The sequence below is a fragment of the Pteropus medius genome, unplaced genomic scaffold (genome assembly GCF_902729225.1).
Source record: "Pteropus medius unplaced genomic scaffold, Ma_sr-lr_union100, whole genome shotgun sequence".
Classification (NCBI taxonomy): domain Eukaryota; kingdom Metazoa; phylum Chordata; class Mammalia; order Chiroptera; family Pteropodidae; genus Pteropus; species Pteropus medius.
Window position 1 is genome coordinate 3,671,084 of NW_024346065.1, and position 18,626 is coordinate 3,689,709.

An 18,626-nucleotide genomic window follows, 5' to 3' on the forward strand; every position below is an offset into this window, starting at 1 on the left:
TTCTCTTCAAAGACATATCTTTCTTAGGTCAGGTTTACAAGTCAAACTGTCTAGTGGAGGAGATAGGAAACTGAACCATGAAGGACTTATCCCCCTCTAAGGTTTCTGTCTCTGAAATTCCCCTAAGACAATCATCTAGCTTCTTCCAACTTCTCTGTCTCCCAAATGTCATGATTTCAGTCTCTCAGCTCCTCCTTATCTCTTAGCCCATCGTTCATTTGCCTTTGTCTAGAACTTGGTTAGCCTTTTGATATTGTGCTTGTGACCTATGATTCCTTGCCACCCTAACATTCCCTCCACCCCAGCATTCCCTCCCATAACAATCTTGTATTGCTCCTTGTATATGCTCTTCTCTACCCTCTACTAGATGGTGAGATCCATACTGCCTAAGACCATTCTTTGTTCATCCTTGTAGTCAGTTATGTAGCTTGCAATGTTACCCTGCGGATTCAAACACTCGTGACTGCACACCTAATACATACTGGGTACTTTCCTATGTTATCTCATGGAAAGCAGTGTAGTATATCTTTCTACTTAAAGTATGGAAATTTGTTAAAAATGCAGAACATGAGTCCACTTCACACCTAAATCCGCATTTTAACAAGAACCCAGGTGTGCAACATTCACGATGAAAAGTAGTAATATAATGCACATCAGAATCTCCCGAAAACTTATGTATTTTGAAGTTCTGTTATTGGGTGCATAGAAAGGTTGTCTTGGTAAATTTACCCTTTTATGATTATAAAATCTCCCTCTTTATCCCTGGTAACATTCCTTTATGAAGTCTACTTTGTCTAAATATAGCCACTTTGGCTTCTTATGATTAATGCTTAGTGTTTGCATGACATATTTTCCCCTATCCTTCTAACCTGTGTCTTTATATCTAAAGTGGGTTTAGCATATAGCTGTGTCTTGCTTTATTAATCCAATCTGACGATCCCAATCTTTTAATTGGAGTGTTTAGACCACTTACATTGAACATAATTATCAATTTGATGGGGCCTAAATCTATCATCCTGTTATCTATTTGCTCACCTGTTCTTTGTTCTGAGTCCCAAAACAGGAGATATTCTACAACTGCCTGTGGGTGAAGGTGGGAGTTAGTATTACAATGGCAATCCCCTACCCCTACCCCAGGCTTCCATATTATCCTGACTTCTGGATTATTTTTAAGTGACTGCTCTCAGGTTTACAAATAGGTATCTTTAACTTTTCAGTCTACCTTCAAATAACATTTCCTCTCAGTGTTAGAAACATTCCAAGTGCGTATTTCCATTTTTTTCCTATTATCCTTTGTATGATTGTCGTACATTTACATCTGGATGTTATAAACTACACAGTACATTTTTACTTTAAACAGCAAGTTATTTGTTAAAAATTTAAAAATGAGAAGGAGTCTTCTGTATGTGCCCACATATTTACCATTTCTGGTGCTTCTCATATATTTGTATAGATCCAAGTTTCCATCTGTTCTGATTTTCCTTTTGCCTGAGGAACTCCAATATTTCTTGTAGCACAAGTATGCTAGTAACCAATTATCTCAGATTCTGTTTATCTAAAGGATCTTTTATTTTGCCTTAATTTCGGAATCTGTTCAATGAATATAGAATTTTAGGTTGGTAGTTTTTTCTCTCAGCTTTTAAAAAACACCATTCCATTCCTACATACTTTTAGATGAGAAGTCAGCTGTCATTCTTATGTTTGTTCCTGTTTTTCCCTCTGGCTGTGAAGATTTTATCAGTAGTTTTTATCAATTTAATTATGATGTGTGTTTTGTTTATCATAACCTGGGGTTAGTTTAGCTTTGTGGATCTGAGTTTAGTTTTCATCATATTTGAAAGATGTGGGTATTATTTCTTCAACTTTTCTCCCACATTCTTTTTCCTGAGACTCTCAATTATGTTAGACAACTTGCTATTTACAGGTCACTGAAATGATCCATATTTTTCAATCTTCTGTCTATGCTTTAGTTTTTAATAGTTTCTATTGCTTCTACCTTCAAATTCACTGTACTTTTCTTCTGCAGTGTCTAATTTGCTGTTAATCCCATCTGGTGAATTTTTCATTTCAGATATTATATTCTTCATCTTTAGAAATTCCATTTACTTAAAAAATATCTTCTATTGTCTCATAAAATATTCATATTTTTAATTTCTACATATAGCTGTTTTAATGTCTTTGTCTGATGGTTCTATCATCTGTCGTTTCTTAGTTTCTATTAACTGATTTTAGTCTGATTAATAGTTGTATTTTCCTGCTTCTTCTCATGTCCAGTAATCTGAAGGCAGTACAACTATGAATGTGACTTTGTTCAGTGTTTGGTTATCATTAATCTTCCTTTAATGAGTGTTAGGCTTTATTTTGGCACATAATTATGTCTTAATCAGTACACCTCTTCAAGATCTGTTTTTAAAATTTTGCTAGGGTAGGTCTAGAGTAACCTTCACTTGAGGGACAGTTTGGCCTTATTACTAAAGTGTATCACCTCTGATGTCTTCAATAAATGTCCTGGGTGATCACCCAAGACTCTTGCTAGTCAAAATTTGTATGTCTGTCCACCCTGTGGGCTCTGGGAATTGTTTTCCTGACTCACCAGTCATTCTATGCCCAGCCTCGTACTCAGCAAAGATATCAGCGTTATTTTTGTTGGCTCCCTCTTTTTCCAGAACTTTGCCTTGCAACTCCCAGCTGCCTCAGTCTCCCTTGAACTCTGTCTGCAATTCTGCAAGGTAGTTGAGATGTTTGGGTTTCTCTTGTTATTCTGCCTTTCAGACAAATTGTTTAGAGCAGGGGTTGGCAAACTATAGTCCATGGTTCAATTCCAGCCTACAGTCTATTTTTCTATGGCTAGCAGGCTAAGAATGGCTTTTACATCTTTGAGGGGTTACGTGTGGCCCACAAGTCTAAAAAATTTACTACTGACCCTTTACGGAAAATGTTCGCTGACCCCTAATCCAGAGGAAAATCTGGGAACCTTATTTTTAAAAAGCTTTCCAAGTGATTGTGCGGTAGCAATCTCAAAACCAGTTGGTAGATCAGTATTTGGAATCCATTACTGTGGTGGAAGGAATGTGATCTTTGGAGCAAGAGAGACCTGGGTTTTACTTCTCGACCTTAGATAACTGCTCTTAAATCTCTATTTCTACAGTTATAAAATGGTAACAATTGATATGCAGAGGATGAGAGATAAGGTACTTAGGTAAAATAGTTTTATGTGATACAGAATAGGCCACCATAAATGGTTATTATTATTATTTTACTGAAAAAGCACTCATTACTTTTTCTCATTGGTTGCGTGCTTCTGGTGAAAGTCAGTGATTAGTTCCACTAAAAATGTGTTGACCTCCCCCATATTCCCTGCACTTGTTCCAAACGTTTCTCACCATCTTCAAGCCTCCTGATATCAGATGGTAACTGAGTTTACCCCTCTAATGGATTGAGACCATCTAATACAAACCTTTTCAACTTTCTATCTAAGCTTTTCTTTTGAGCTGCATTATTCCATCAGTACACCTAAACACTTATCCTCTTCAATTAGCACTGCAATCTTTCACCATCAATTACCTAATTATAATACATTTTTTTTTTTACCTCAGACCCTTTCTCTACCTACAGATTACCTTTACTGAGAAAAATCTGTCCTAACTTACCACTGCACATTACCACTCTTTACTTCCTAGTTTCCAGTGAATTTTGCCTTCCTCGCCTTTACTTAATTCCATTTCCCTTACTCTTTATCTGCAAATTTGGTTTTTGTCTTCATATTAAACTACTGAACAAGACTTCCTGAACTCCGAGCCCAAAGCCTTTTTTTAACTTGTCTTACCTTTCTCATTGAAAAATTCTCGACTTGGCTTCTGGGACATTATATTCTCATTTTCCAATCTAGTCTACAGAGTAATGAGTTTAATCTTCCTAAAGCAAAGATTTGACAGGTTATGCCTTAAAAATCATTAAAGACTATCCACAGCCTATAAAATAAACTCTGTAGCTTCATGTTTAAGGCACTTCAATACTAGCTTTCCTGGCTTTTTACCACTACTCTCTTAAAACAGTCACTTTATTCCATTCATGGCAGCTTACTTGCTATTCCTCAAACATCCCCAAGTGCTATACCACCCCCTTATTACTCCTGCCCTGTTTTCCTGTTTTGGAACTTTAGTCATTCTTCAAGGCCCAGATCAAACATTTCCTCCTTCATGAAGCCAGCTAGATGTGCTATCACACACTTCTTAAATATCTGTGGATAAAAGATTAACAAAGCTTCTGCTCTATGGACATATTTAACCTTCGGTTAACTTTCTAATTCTGTTCCTAAGGAAGAATGATAGACTGTATTACTAGCCAAGACTGCCTAAACAGTTTATATATTAATCCTCATTTTCATTCCAATCTTCAAAAAATTAGTAAAAACAATTTGATAAACAGGCCATACTGATATGAAGTTGATGTCATACTAACTCTGCCCTGCCCTCTTTTCTTCAGCCCAAAGTCTGGTCTGCTTTTAGGACAGCAAAAATTGTCTGCCTATGCTTTGCCCAAGGCACTTAGTGAACTGCTGGAAATAGTTTATGCCAGAGAACTGTAAGTGAAGTAAGATAGTTAAAATACCCTGTTTAACCCTGTTTATACTACCAGGACCTCTTAGATCAAATGCTAAAAGCAAGCAGCATTGTTAAGAAATGTTTTAGAAATTCTCAGGTATATAAAATAAGGTAGATTAGAGAATTAGGAATTTTTAAATTTGGTAGGTTTCACCATTACATAGTAGTATAAAGTATCACTTTATAAGCAGAAACCAAATCTGTTTTACGTGTGGTTGAGGAATGGCCACACAATCAATACACCAACTCTCTAATAACACGGAGTGGCTGTAGTTTGGCCAAACCGCTAAGAGTTTCATCAGAGACTTCACCTTAATAACGAAAAGGCTACTTCTGCTCCTCTTTTGTGTAGTAACAGGCATAGTCTCCATATTTAGCCCAGTCCTCTTCTTCCTTAAACCTTATAAAGTATGATTCAAAATACTGCTCCCCTCCTTTTTGCTCTCATCACCCAACATTTAGGACACAGATGTATTCTAATTTCTTAGAAACTTCTATTTTCCTCTGCAAGCCCAATACCAGAAGCGTATTGTATTTAGGAATCAAGGGATCCCATTCCCTCCAGATGTGCTCTAGAGTATTCCACAGAAACTGAAGCCAAGATCATATCTGTTAGAGAAATAAAACTATGTTAATAGGACAGGCCAAGCTAAAAGTAGGACGATCTGACTTACTTTTGGACTTACTGTCTCTGTGAAAACATTTTAGCCTTAAAATTTGGCTGATTCGTATGAAACATTAACTATAGCTATACATAATTTTATAAGGCAACCTATTAATAATCCTTTAATAAAGTGATGAGATTTCATTAATAGAATTAGTCTATAGAAGAAGTGAACACATATATATATTAACTCAGAATTCAGTTCTGCATAAAACAAGAAAAATAGTTAAGGCCCTAATGTAAAAGTAGGGGAGGGGAGAAGGAGAATATAAGGCCAGTCAGGAAGCCTCCATAAAAACTGCCACTCGTATAGTACATAAAGATATTACTGGCTATCAGTGATAATAGGAGAATTAGAAAATAGAGGTACACTACAGTGTATATTCAAGTCATAATGTGACCATACTCTACATTAAAAGCAAAATTCCTTGTATTTTTTCTGTGGTCTTTCCCTCAACTTATAGCTTCTGTACAAGACTTTTAATCAGAATTCAACTGCTGAAGCCTGAGAAAGGCACAAGGACTTCCCACAGAGTACATGACCAAAGCTAAGGAACCAACCTGGCTGCTACAACAGACAAGCTATGTCACCAGAAAATTTTTGATATTTGCCATCAACAGGAGGTACAAACTTTGGAGCTACAAATGAGATTTTTACAAGGCTAGAAATAGGAGGTAAAAGCTTGTTAGCTTCACATAAACCACAGCAAAATTAAAATTCTTTGAGTAGCAGCCTATTAGTTTTGTAACACAATGCTTTGCAAGGAAATTCAATGCTCAGAAACAAACAAACAAAATCACTCGGGAAAAATATAACTAAAGAACATTTATTTGTTTTTCACTAGACTGTATCTTGAGGACATAACTAACCTGTGCCATCACCCCCCCCCTTCAACTTGAAGAAGGGTTAGTACAGTGAATGTTATATAGCAGATATGAAGAGTTTTTGAAGGATTGGAATCAACATTATCTGACAAAGAACAACTTCCATCTAAATAATCATAAAAATGTTTAAGTAAAAAAAAGGAAAGAAAGAAAAAAGAGGGAGTGATGGGGGTTTCAGATTGAACAAGATCCTCACATTTCATCTAATACATTCGATCCTGGCTAGAGTGTACCAAAATGGAAACAGGATTACTATAATACAAAACTTCCACTACAGCACGCTGTACACACCTGTGTTCCACCCCACTCCCATCCCCTTCCAATACAACTATTTCCCGGCCTGCTGGGCCTGCCGACGAAGGAGCACGTAGATCTTCTCTTTAATCCAGTCTTTGTTATAAGGCTGGTATGTCTGGGTATCAGCTCGGTAACTGAGGAACAGAAAAGTAATGAGCAAAGTTACAATGGTTAATTACTGTCATTCTTTAAAACCCCACATTATAACTGCCTGATGATGGCAGAGACATGTAAATGTTCACACATGAACTTAATGAAAATATAAAAGCTGATTACATAACTGTTAAATTTTAAGTGATATGAACTTTAGATCACTTAGTACAATCTTAAAGCAGAATAAGAAACCAAGGCCTAGAGATCTTAAATTCTCAACATGTTACACAGAACATCTACTTTTTAAAATGAGTTATGACCAGAAAACACATGTTCTTCCTCCTACAGTTACTACTTTTATGGTTCCTCTAGTGATTAAAAAACAAAACCAAACACTAGTACCAACTTCAAATTTGCTAAATTTATTTTGAATTAACTAAAAAAACCTTTAAAAGCATGTTACTGCCACAAAGATCTCTCACCTGAAAAGTATTAACAGGAGGAAATCTTTTAACCTGTATTTTAGGATTTGCTTTTTAAAATAATGCTAGAGGCCAATGGAGTTATTAGAAAACTAACAAGCTCCAAAATGGCTCTTATTGGTAGGGAAGGGTCAGGCATGCAAGGACTAGCATTAGCAATGAAATTCCAATGCTCAAGGCATCTTTACAGGACTCAAAAAAATAGAAACAGTCCAGTTGACCTACAACTGAAATCTAGATGGTTAAACAATAAATTCTTATTTGGATTGAAAAAAATAAAGCTATAGTATAAAAAAGCAGGCGGTAACTAGAGATTGCACAAATACAAAGGATATCACAGTGTTTCAAAGCCATGTGCACCATCTGGTGGAAACACTGCATGGCATCCAAGAGAGGCACAGATGCAGTTTGCCTTAAAAAAACTTTAAGGATACCTCCTCGAAAAACAAAATCTTGATTTATCAATTTTGTTTCATTTTAACCAGAAGTTTCATATTTTAACAAAAAATTACATAAGTACCTATTAAGAAGTTACCAACTGCTAGGTATAGCTTTAAGTACTTATCTGAATCAACTCAATTCTTTTTACAACCCTGTAGGAGTAGATAAAATTATTCTTTTTGGAAACCAAAGCACAAAGTACAGCAACTTATTAGCTAAGTGACTTTGGGCAAGAAGAAGCTTAAACACTCCTGACCAGAGTCCTTACTATTAACCACTGAGCTAGAGACCTATGCTTCAATTTTTAGCAAGAGAAACAAACTCCAAAGTAGGAATTTTTTATACCATTATCATTTCTTTCCCTGAATGGTAAGGTCAGAATCTGATTTATTAAAAATGTACAAGCTTTCTACTTTTACAGAATGGTTAACCAAATAAAAAGAAACATTTGGCTTTTTACTAATGTTCTTTTGTTACCAGAAATATTTTAAAAAGCAAAACAAATTTCTTCAAATATCTTTTTCGTGTTTCCTAATTATTATTTTTAACCAACCCCCGCCTTTCCACCCCTGACCTATGGGTGTTGCCATCTCCCCTTAAGAAATGGATCTCTGAAGGCAAGGCATCTCTTCCCATGCGCTTGTGGCGTGCACCTGGGGCCTGGCGCACCCGGGGTATGGGCTATGGTTCTGCTGGGGGTCGAACATAGACTCTTCTGCGTGTAAAGCAGATGTGCTAACCACTACTCTATAGAGCCACCCCTTGTGTTTCCTAATTAAAGAACTGCTAATCTAGTCCACTTTAAAGCATGGCAGAATAGACTATAATATTTATGTTAACACTGGAAAAGAACTAAAAAAGAGGCAAAATTTTTTAGAACTATAATATCTGGGTGGGACTGCCTTATTTAGACACCCCCCAACAAGAACATTTTGGTTTTGAACATTTAGAAATTCATCAACTTGCATGCTATTTTCCAACTCAAGAGATAGTATTAATGCTTTCTTTATGGAAAGCAGTATATTGGTGACTGTTAACTGGCACCTGAAAATGAGACAATTAAATGTTAAGTACATTTATAAAATCTCAAACTGTTGGCACAGATGAAATCTTTTAGCCCAGTGTTATGGTCAATGAATGCAGGTTTATACGAGAACAGAAGCTGTAGACTGAGCGGTGAAATCAGCCAGTGTCTTCTTGATTAGCAGTAATTATCCCTGTTATGATAATCAAGGATAAAAATATCCCTATTGTCTCTAAGTAAACAAGAAAAGCCTACATATTCAAGAGGCCGTTATCTTATAAAAAGCTTATTTTAAAAAACTTTACAGATCAGAGAACAGTGAAGAAATTTGTAGTCTGACTTCAAATATATGAACTACAAATCCTCTATGCCTAAATTTTGTCCTAGGTTTAATATATATCACAAAGTACAATCTTATTCATCCATTTCTTCCTATACCAGTTTAAAAGAGAAAAAATTTGATGTCATCGCCATATAAATTTAATAGAAACAACAAGTACACAATTTACAAACCAAAGCTGGACTCAATTCTTGGTCTAAGGAATAACAGCCCAATTCATAATCCCTGATTTAGGAGAGGGGCAGGATGTGCTAACCGTCAAAGAGGTGCCATAGCAATAGGTGGCCTCTTTGGAAAGAATGCCTTATTTCTCCAGAATATTCAAATAACAAAAGGGGCAAAACAAAGTCACACGGATGAAATGGTTCTAAATCCTAAATTTGATTCTGAAAGTTTTCAGAGGCCAAAAAAGTTTCAACATTAGAGACAGAAACATAAACTACAATTCATAGTTTTTTTGATAAAGCAAATATCAGAAACCATTTTAGCATACTAGATGTAGTTTCCAGTTTACATTTAATGGCACAAAGTTAGAAATGTTATGTTCTGTTGTTAATGACATACTTGTAGTACGTCTCAAAACCATTTTTACTTTGTGTAATTTTCACACTGTGAATAAAACAATTCTTGGCTTTAATTCCCATCTGTCGAGAATGAGTGCCATGTCTCAAAGCATCAGGATTAGATACCTGATATCTCAATATGTCTCAATGGTTTTTATAAAATTGGAATTAACAGCTATTAATTTTTAATAAAATCAGTAATTCATTTAAAAAATAAAGCACAGGTATGCAAGTGAACTGTGAGACATTGCAATATTTAGCATGACAGAAGTCAGATTCTTTCACTTTTGTTTAACCATCATATCAATTCAGAATATAGCTCTTTACTGTAAGCAAGGGAAAAGGAAAATCACTAACAATTTAAAAAGTTATACCTCAAATTGTATTCTATGGATGACATGCATCTATACAATCAATATTTACTCAATATCAACTATCTGCCAGATATTATTCTAGGCACTGATGATACAGCACTGAATAAAAACAAAGCTCTCTGTTCTCAAAATCTAGAAAGTAAATATACATTATTGGTGACTTCATATTGAGTAGATGGTTCCGCCAATATCTGGGCCTCTCAGGTCCTCAACCTTCTTTCTTCTAACGAACTCGTCTCTTGTCCTTCCGTGGCCAGATCCCTACATCTTGTTCATTACCAGCAACTTCAATCTCCCAATTTCAAGCATTTCATTCTTTGATCACTTACTACTTCCCAATACCTCAACTTCAACAATCCTCTGACTCCACAGGGACCTATAATTAATTGATTCTACCTCTGTCTCATCCCCTAAGCCTCACTTACATTTCATGATCATTCAGTCCTTTACACAATATTCCCTTGTATACACCCTCAACTTTCAGCAATATCTTTGCTAATTCTCTGCATACAACTATCAGGTTAAGAGTGACCAGGAAAAAACTATCACAATGACTAATTCCATTTTAAATTCATTAGCAGGTACCTCATGAATGACACATTTCCCAATCCCTTCACCCTAGATTATTTCTTACCTCTTTTCACAAACTTCCAATACTCACCCATAACTCCAAATGGTGTCCCTATTTCTTAGATAATTAAAATGATCAGAAAATAATTTCCCTAAGCTTCCACCACATCTGCCTGCTCTATTTTAGTATTAATGAACTGCCCAAGGTCTATCTAAAGCCATCAATTTCTCTCTCTATACTAGATCATACCATCAGTCTGCAAATTTACCATTATTCCCCCTACCTTAAAAAAACATTAAATAAATCTATTTCTTCCTCCAGCTATAACCTCAGTTCTCTACTCTCCTTTATTCCTCCTCCAGCTATAACCTCAGTTCTCTACTCTCCTTCTGAGCTAAATTCCTTAAAAAAGTTGTCTGTGTTGGCTGCCTACAATTCTTTTTTTCTTATTAGTATAATACCTGCAGTTTTGTTGTTCTCTTATAGTTTTCTGAGCTTTTTATATTAAAATAATTAAGACTGATATGTTTTTCATCACTGAAAAACATTTACTTCTAGCAGTGTCTGGCATGAAAAAAATTTTAAATCTGACGAATTTCTGAAAATAGAAAACATATGGGTCGGTCTAAAAATCTCACTCTAACATACCAAAATATGCATGGTTAACACCGGGTAGGATTAAAATTAAATTCCATTTCGGTCCTACATATATTTACATTTTAAAAATAGTGTCATAAAAACAGAATAATCTTAGTTTTAATTAAAAGCCAATTACTTCAGGGACAAAGACTATAAAGGATGAAAAACAAAGAAAAAGATTGGTTTAAAGAACAGAGAATCAGGACTTTGAAATTCTTAATTGGCATCTTCTCTGCATACTAACTGAACCAATTAGCAAAGTTCTTAAGATTTTCCTGTGCCTTTAGCTTTATGTTGTCAAGTTATTTTAGAGCTATATGTAGATGAAATAATAATTACTACCTAGAAGTCAAAATGCAAAGACCAGTGTCAGGTAGAGTGAGCTCCCAATACCATAAATTGCCTCAATAAACAAGAGGAAAATACAACTTAAGAGACATGGTGGTTAATACTTACACAAGGCAGCTGAGGTCTGCCAGATCATCAATAAAATCAAACAACTGACTGATATCATACGTGATAGAGGGGCTGTTGGGATTCATTCTCTTCAGATGTTCCTCATACATTTTACAAACGCCTAAGAGAGGAAAACCAAGATCTTAAAATTGCATAAACTTTAGATATAAATAGTATGCTGATTATATGTTGATAACATAATACTTATTTTTATAAAGTTGGGCTAGCAATTTTATAAAAACTTTATAAATTCGCCAGAACATTGGTATTTTGTGCCTTAATAATAAAAAGAGTGCTATGAGCCATTGTATCTAAAAGGACTTTAAAGACTTGTCATATATGATGGTTCCAACAAATGAAGACACTATCTTATCAGGTTTTTCATTAGCCACAGAGTAAAGAAAAATACCACACTTGTATGATACTTTCTATTTTGCTTTCAAATTTTGAAACAATGCAGCAAACAAAAAACCAACTCCCATCCTACACAAAAAGAAAAGAAAATCCAAAAACAAAAATAAATCAAAATTGGCAATGAGGAAGAGATTATCGTAACAGAGTATGTAAGATCCTTAACTCTGGATTCAGAGACTTGACTCCATTCCCGAACCTTATCTGTCAAACAGAGATAACAGTATCTTCAAAGAACTGTTGTGAAGATTATACAAAATAACAAAGAACCAGCACATGCAATAAGCATATAAGTACTCAAATGTAAGTGATAAAAAGACAATAAAATGAGCACAATCACTGAGACCAAATTAACATAATTATCTAAAGAGCACATTATTTAATTTCTATACAGTGACACAGTCCTCTCTCATTCCTACAAAATGGAAACATAACCTCTTCAGTCCAATCTCACTACAAATACTTTTAAGACTACTATGATGAATGGACGAGTGAATAAATGTTAGTTAGGAAAAACATGTCCTATCCTGTATGCACAGGTCCTTCGTTTACCTCTAAACTGACTTCAAAAATTTCCTAATAAAAATATTCAACCACAGAGCTATCAAAAGCTATCTTAGTTATGGTTTTTGATTGGCATAGTATACTACATTGTGATCAGAGAATACTGATTAGAAAGGTCAAAATGGAAAAGAAATAAAAACCAGGAAAATAAATTCACAGCTACCATATTTAATGGTGAAAGATGGATGCTTTTCTACTCAGATTAGGAAGAACGCTAGTGTATCTGTTCTTGCCACATGTATTCAATACTGTACTGGAAGTGCTAGCCAGGGTGATTTGGCAAGAAAAAGAAATAATAGGCATTTAGGTTGGAAAGGAAGAAGTACAACCATCTCTTCACAGATGACATAACCTTGTATACAGAACATCCTAAGGAAACCATGCACACACAAAAAACTATTAGAACCATTAAGTGAGTGCAACAACACTGCAGGATATAGCGTCAATATACAAAAATCGACTGTATTTCTATAACCTAACAATAACAATCTGAAGATGAAATTAAGAAAACATTTCCATGTATAATAGCATCAAAAAGGAATAAAACTTACAAATAAATTTAATAAAAGAAGCATAAGACATACACTGAAAACTATAAAATGTCATTGAAAGTAAATATTTAAATAAATGTAATGATATCTCATGTTCATAGACTGGGAGACTTAATATTAAGATGGTAATATTTGCCAAAATGATCTATAGATTCAATGCATCCTCTATAAAAATCTGAGCTATTTTTGCAGAAATTGACAAACTAATCCTAAATTTGATAATGGAAATACAAGGGACCCAGGAGAGCCAAAACAACCTTGAAAAAGAACAAAATTCAAAGACTCGAACTTCCTGATTCCAAAACTTACTATAAAAAGACAGTAATCAAGACAGTGTGGTAATGCTGATGCCTAAGGATAGGCATATGGATCAATGGAATAGAAATGAGAGTTCACAAATAAACCCTCACAATTATAGTCAATTTTTCTGACAAGGATACCAAGACAATTCAATGGAAAAATAGTCTTTTCAACAAAAGGTGCTAGGACAACTGTATATTCACATATAAAAGAATGAAGTTGGACTCATACCTGCATTTATAAATTTATAAATATTTATGAATTTATAAATATTCACTCAAAATGGCTCAGAGAACCCAAATTCTAAAACCCTGGAAGAAAATATAGGCACACATTCTCATGACTTCGGATAAGGTAATGGCTTCTTCAATGTGACACCAAAACCACAAGTAACAGAAGAAAAGATATATAAATTGGAGTTTATCAAAATTTAAATCTTTTGCGTTTCAAGGACCCTATCAATGAAGTGAAAAGACAAGCCAAAGACTGAAAGAAAATCTTTGTAAATACATATATCAATCTGATAAATGACTGTTATCAAAAATACACAAAGAACTCCTAAAACTCAATAAGAAAACTCAATTTAAAAAAATGGGCAAAAGATCTGAACAGACGCCTCATCAAAGAAGATATAATGACGGCAAATAACATTATGAAAAGATGCTCAACATCATGTTATCAGGAAACTGCACATTAAAACAATGAGATCTATACATCAGAATGGCAAAAATCCAAAACGCTGACAACACCAAATGCTGCCAAGGATGTAGACCAACAGGAACTCTCACTCACTGCTAGTAGGAATGCAAAATGTCTGAAGACAGTTTGTCAGTTTCTTACAAAGCTAAACATAGCCTTACCATATGAGCCAACAATCATACCCCTTGCTATTTACCCCAAGGAGTTGAAAATTTACATCCACACAAAAACCTGGACACAAATTATTTACAGGAGCTTTATTCATAAGTGCCAAAATCTGAAAGCAAGCAAGACGTCCTTCAATAGGTGAATGGGTAACCAAACTGTAGTACATCCATACAACAGACTATTATTCAGTGATATTAAAAAATCCGCTTTCACAAAAGACATGAAGGAATCGAAAAAGCATATTTTTCTAGGTCCAAGAGTCAATGTAAAAAAGCTACATACTATATAATCCAAACTACATGACATTCTGGAAAAGGCAAAACTCCAAAGACATTATGGTAGATACACATTACACATACATGAAAATCTGCAGAATATTCAAAGCAAAGACTGAACATAATGTAAACTATGGACTGCAGTTAATAATAACGTATCAGTACTGGTTCTACAATTGTAACAAATGTGTCACAAAAATATGGGATGTAAGTAATTGGGGAAGGGGGGGTTAGGGAAAGAAGATGGGGTATGATTCAATTCTCTGTACTAACCAATTTTCTTGTGAACCTAAAACTACTCTAAAAAAATAAAATCTATTAATTAAAAAGGAAATGGAGCAAAGAGGGAAAGCTCTGCTTTCCAGAGGAATATTAACTACTGTAAGAGAAAAATAAGAAAATTACCATTTGGCAACCACCATTTGAGAACTGATTTAGTAATTCCATCTGAACTATTTCTAACTTTTTAAATGGAAAATAAATCACCATTTCTAATTTAAAAAGAAAAAAGCTATTAAACCACAAAAAGATATGGAAGAACTTTAAATGTACATTGCTAAGTGAAAGAAGCCAGTCTGAAAGGACTATATATAGTAATGATTCCAACTCTAAGACATTCTGGAAAAGGCTAAACTAAGGAGGCACTAAGACTAACAATTGTCAGGGGCAGAGGGTGGGCTGGCGAAGATGAATAGGTGGGACAAAGAGGATTTTTAGGGCATTTAACTCTTCTGTTGATTCTGTAATGGTGGATATAAGTCATGCATTTGTCAAACCTACAGAACTGTACAACACAAAGAATGAACCCTAACTATGGACTTTAGTTAATAATAATAATGTATCAATACTGGCTTGTCAACTGTAAACGAATGCATCATACAATGCAAGGTGTTATTAATAGGGGAACTGCATAGGGGGTGGGAAGAGGGAATACAAAGAAACACTCTGTATTTTGTTTAATTTTTCTTTAAACCTAAAACTGTTCTAGAAATAAAGTGTATTAATTAGAAAAAAAGTTAGGCTTCACTAAAATCAATGAAGGGTAGTAAAGAGTATTGCAGAATCAACGACCAGACATGATATAGGTAAGGCAACATTCTGCTAAGGCAGCACATAGACAAAGCCTACATTAGTGGCAAGCAAGGAGGACAGCAGAGGAAGGGACATGAAAAAAGAACAAGCGCTTCGCTCTTTAAAAATCCGGGCATAATTTCATGGCAACCAGGAAGGCATGCTGCCAGCTACCTAGAACCTGTCTCTATTTCAGCTGTCTCTATTTTCACAGGTCTACCCATTGTTGGCTTTGAATGAACAGATTTTTAAGTCTAATCCAGTTAGCTTTGGGTAGCAACAAATGGCAAAAAGAATGACTATAAAATCTTTGTAACATAAGAAGAATGGACAATTTGCTAGAAAGGGTGTAGGGCATGCACAATTGGCTTATCTGATATGATGACTAAATGTTAAAGATGAATGAATGCAATTTGTGACAATCCAATCTACATGCTCTCATCTAATGGTTTACTGAATAAAGAAACATTAAGAGCTAACAGTTCCCCTTCAGTGTGGTGACCACTTATCAAAGCACAATAAATTATACTGATTTGGTTCCATTTGTCTTTATTCTCTGAACTAATTTTTATTTCCTAACAGCATTCCTAAATATCTACTTCCTCTGCTCAAATTAACAAACCCAGAAATCTGGAGAAAAAAACAAACCTAGTTCCTATATGAGACACATTCTAATAGTGAGTGTCAGGAAAAAAATAAGTGAAAGATTTCTACCCCTAGAACAGTGTTTAAACTCACCTTCCATGCATTCATTCACAGATTCATAGTCAGCGTAAGTTCTGCCTTCTGGCCTCTTGGTAGGCTGTACCAGCAAAATGGTGTGAGACTACAGGGGGAAAAAATGTGATTTCACTGTAAGTTTCTAACTCACATTTTGAGAAATTCATAGTATGCTATAAAATCCTTCATGGCAAATTTCACTATTTTCAATACTTACTGCCCAATGACAAGGATTAAGAACTACTAAGAACCAAAAAATGACTATAAAACTATAGTCAAAAATGGTTATTTTAAGTGGCAGTGCTTTCCTGTTGCAAGTTTAAGATCATAATACCACTCAAATCAGTTTTGGTGACTTTCTTCTTATTGAAGCTATTTTCAGAACCCTTCGGTTTTATTAAAAACCCAAATATATTTTTCTTATCAGTTTTTTTTTCCTTCTTCTGGACAGATTTGGTCCTTGCCTTCCTTATGGTCTTCTTTCTTGGAGGAATGACCAGTACAAAATATATATTTAAAAGCTATGAATATACATACAAAATATAAGTACATTTAGGCAAATACATATATTTTATATTTGCTACAAAAGGAAAATAAGATTGTGAAACCTAATCAGAAAAAGTTATGCAGAATTACCTTAATAAAATCTCTCTATTCTCAATGATTACCAAGTAGCTGTGATTCACTTTAATGAATAGTTAATCTGGCTTTGTCAACTTTCTTAAAGTCTCACAAACATGAACCCTAAGGACAGTCATTCTGCTAAAGCAGAAATAATACATACACACAATTTACTCATTAGCTTTGAAAGAAATTGAAGCTTGTATCTCCAGTAAAGCAAAAGTACTTAAGACTGCTGAACCAATAATTTTTTGCTTTAAACACACTCTAATTTTTAATTATATTCTGATTGATAGGAATTATCACTGACATTTGTCCAACAAGAATGGGTTATTAACTGCTGTCCCTTTCTCAGATTTTAATCTAAGCATTTTAACACACCAAATAATGACATAAAAAGCAGTGAAAGGACACTCAGATAAAATGACTTGATCAAGGTCACATTGCTAGTTGTGACAAAACAGGAACTGGAAATCAAATTTTCTAATTCCAAGTCCCCTTTGGGAGGCTATGTTGGGTCAAACACGGAAATAACTGAATTCAGAAAAGTACAACCTGAAAAAGTGCCTTAACAATAGTTGCATAACTTGTTAACAGTAACTGTAGCAACCAGGAAACGAAAGGTTAAGTGTGGAAGTAACCACGATTACTCATAACCCCCGTGAGCATCTCCTTTTTGTGGATTAAAAAAATAAAAATAAAAAAAAACCCACGCACCCACTCCACTATTACCTCAGTAAAATTCTAAAGAACCTGGACCCTCAACTAAGTCTATTTTTTCAGCTTACAGTCCCAAGAGAATACAAATAAGAGTAAGAACAGGATTGAGAGTTGAGAGTAACACCAAATCAGGCATCTAGAGGTCTTGGAAAAAAGAAAAAAAGATATATATAATACATTTTTTTTTCTTTTTTAAAGCCAAAGCACAGGAAAAAAGAGGGGAGGGAAATAGCTGAGCAAGCCCACTACAAGCAAAGACGACCCCTCCTGGCCCACGCGCTGGGTGCAATAAATTGAAACTGTCAGCTTTGGGAACAGGTTTGTCAGGCATCCCTCGGCCATTGTTCCTACAGTAGGCTAGAGCGTTTGGAGGTAAAGAGCATCATCCCCACGCCTGCCTCTACCGAGCAGCAATCGGGAGAAAGAGCATCCTGGAGCACCGCACGCATCGCCCAAGCCAGTAGGCGGGAGAGCAACCATAGGGCGGACCCGGGCTCCGGGGCCTAGTGCCAGGCCCAGCGTTTCGGCGGCGGGAAGGGAAAGGGAAAGGGTCCACTCGCAAGTTGGAGGGCCGGGGAGTAGCACGCTTGTGCTGAATGGGGGTGGGGTGGGGTAAAGGATGTACGGGGCTGAAATAACTTGGAGACTGGGGGTTCGGGGAGCCGCTGAGGCCTTTCTCACCATCGCGCCAAACTCTTTCGCTGCAGCCGCCGCCGACACTGCCGCCGCACACGAGCTTAGCCACAACGCCGCCAACAGCCAATACCCGCGAGAAGAGCCGCCGGAAGTCGTCAGAAACGCACCGCGAAAGAGCCTTTTAGACCATAGAGGCTCACATATTTCCGGCAGCTAGAGCAGATCCCGACTCTGTTTCAGCCATCTTGGATAAGGGCGATGAGATACACAGGGAATTTTTCGGAGCTTGAAAAGGAATCTTTTTTTTATTGTCAAGACTCTGTCTTCCGTATTCTCGTTATTAGACATAACGGCTAAAGCGATCACTGATGTAGACAGTGACACAAGTCATCTTTCATTAGCCCTACTAAAAAATGGCGGCAGTATTAGAATCCCGGCCCATAGGTCGGTTGTAACC

General features: G+C 35.7%; 1 protein-coding gene across 1 annotated transcript; it reads right to left on the bottom strand.

Moving 5' to 3' along the window:
* Window positions 1-6,079: 6,079 nt before the first annotated feature.
* Window positions 6,080-18,453, bottom strand: ERH (ERH mRNA splicing and mitosis factor). The gene is made up of 4 exons (XM_039875355.1): window positions 18,215-18,453; window positions 16,211-16,298; window positions 11,434-11,554; window positions 6,080-6,584 (listed from the first exon to the last, which is right to left on the bottom strand). The coding sequence occupies exons 1-4, from the start codon at window positions 18,215-18,217 to the stop codon at window positions 6,482-6,484; spliced, it is 315 nt and encodes a 104-aa protein (XP_039731289.1). The 5' UTR covers window positions 18,218-18,453; the 3' UTR covers window positions 6,080-6,481.
* Between the last annotated feature and the right edge of the window lie 173 nt (window positions 18,454-18,626).

Bases quoted from the DNA above. Each gene is read 5' to 3' on its own strand.
- ERH (XM_039875355.1), bottom strand. The intron at 11,555-16,210 runs GTGAGTTTAAAC...TTCCTCTCTTAG, and splicing joins TGTGAATGAATGCATGGAAG to GCGTTTGTAAAATGTATGAG. The intron at 6,585-11,433 runs GTAAGTATTAAC...TCTGTTCCTCAG, and splicing joins GCAGACCTCAGCTGCCTTGT to TTACCGAGCTGATACCCAGA.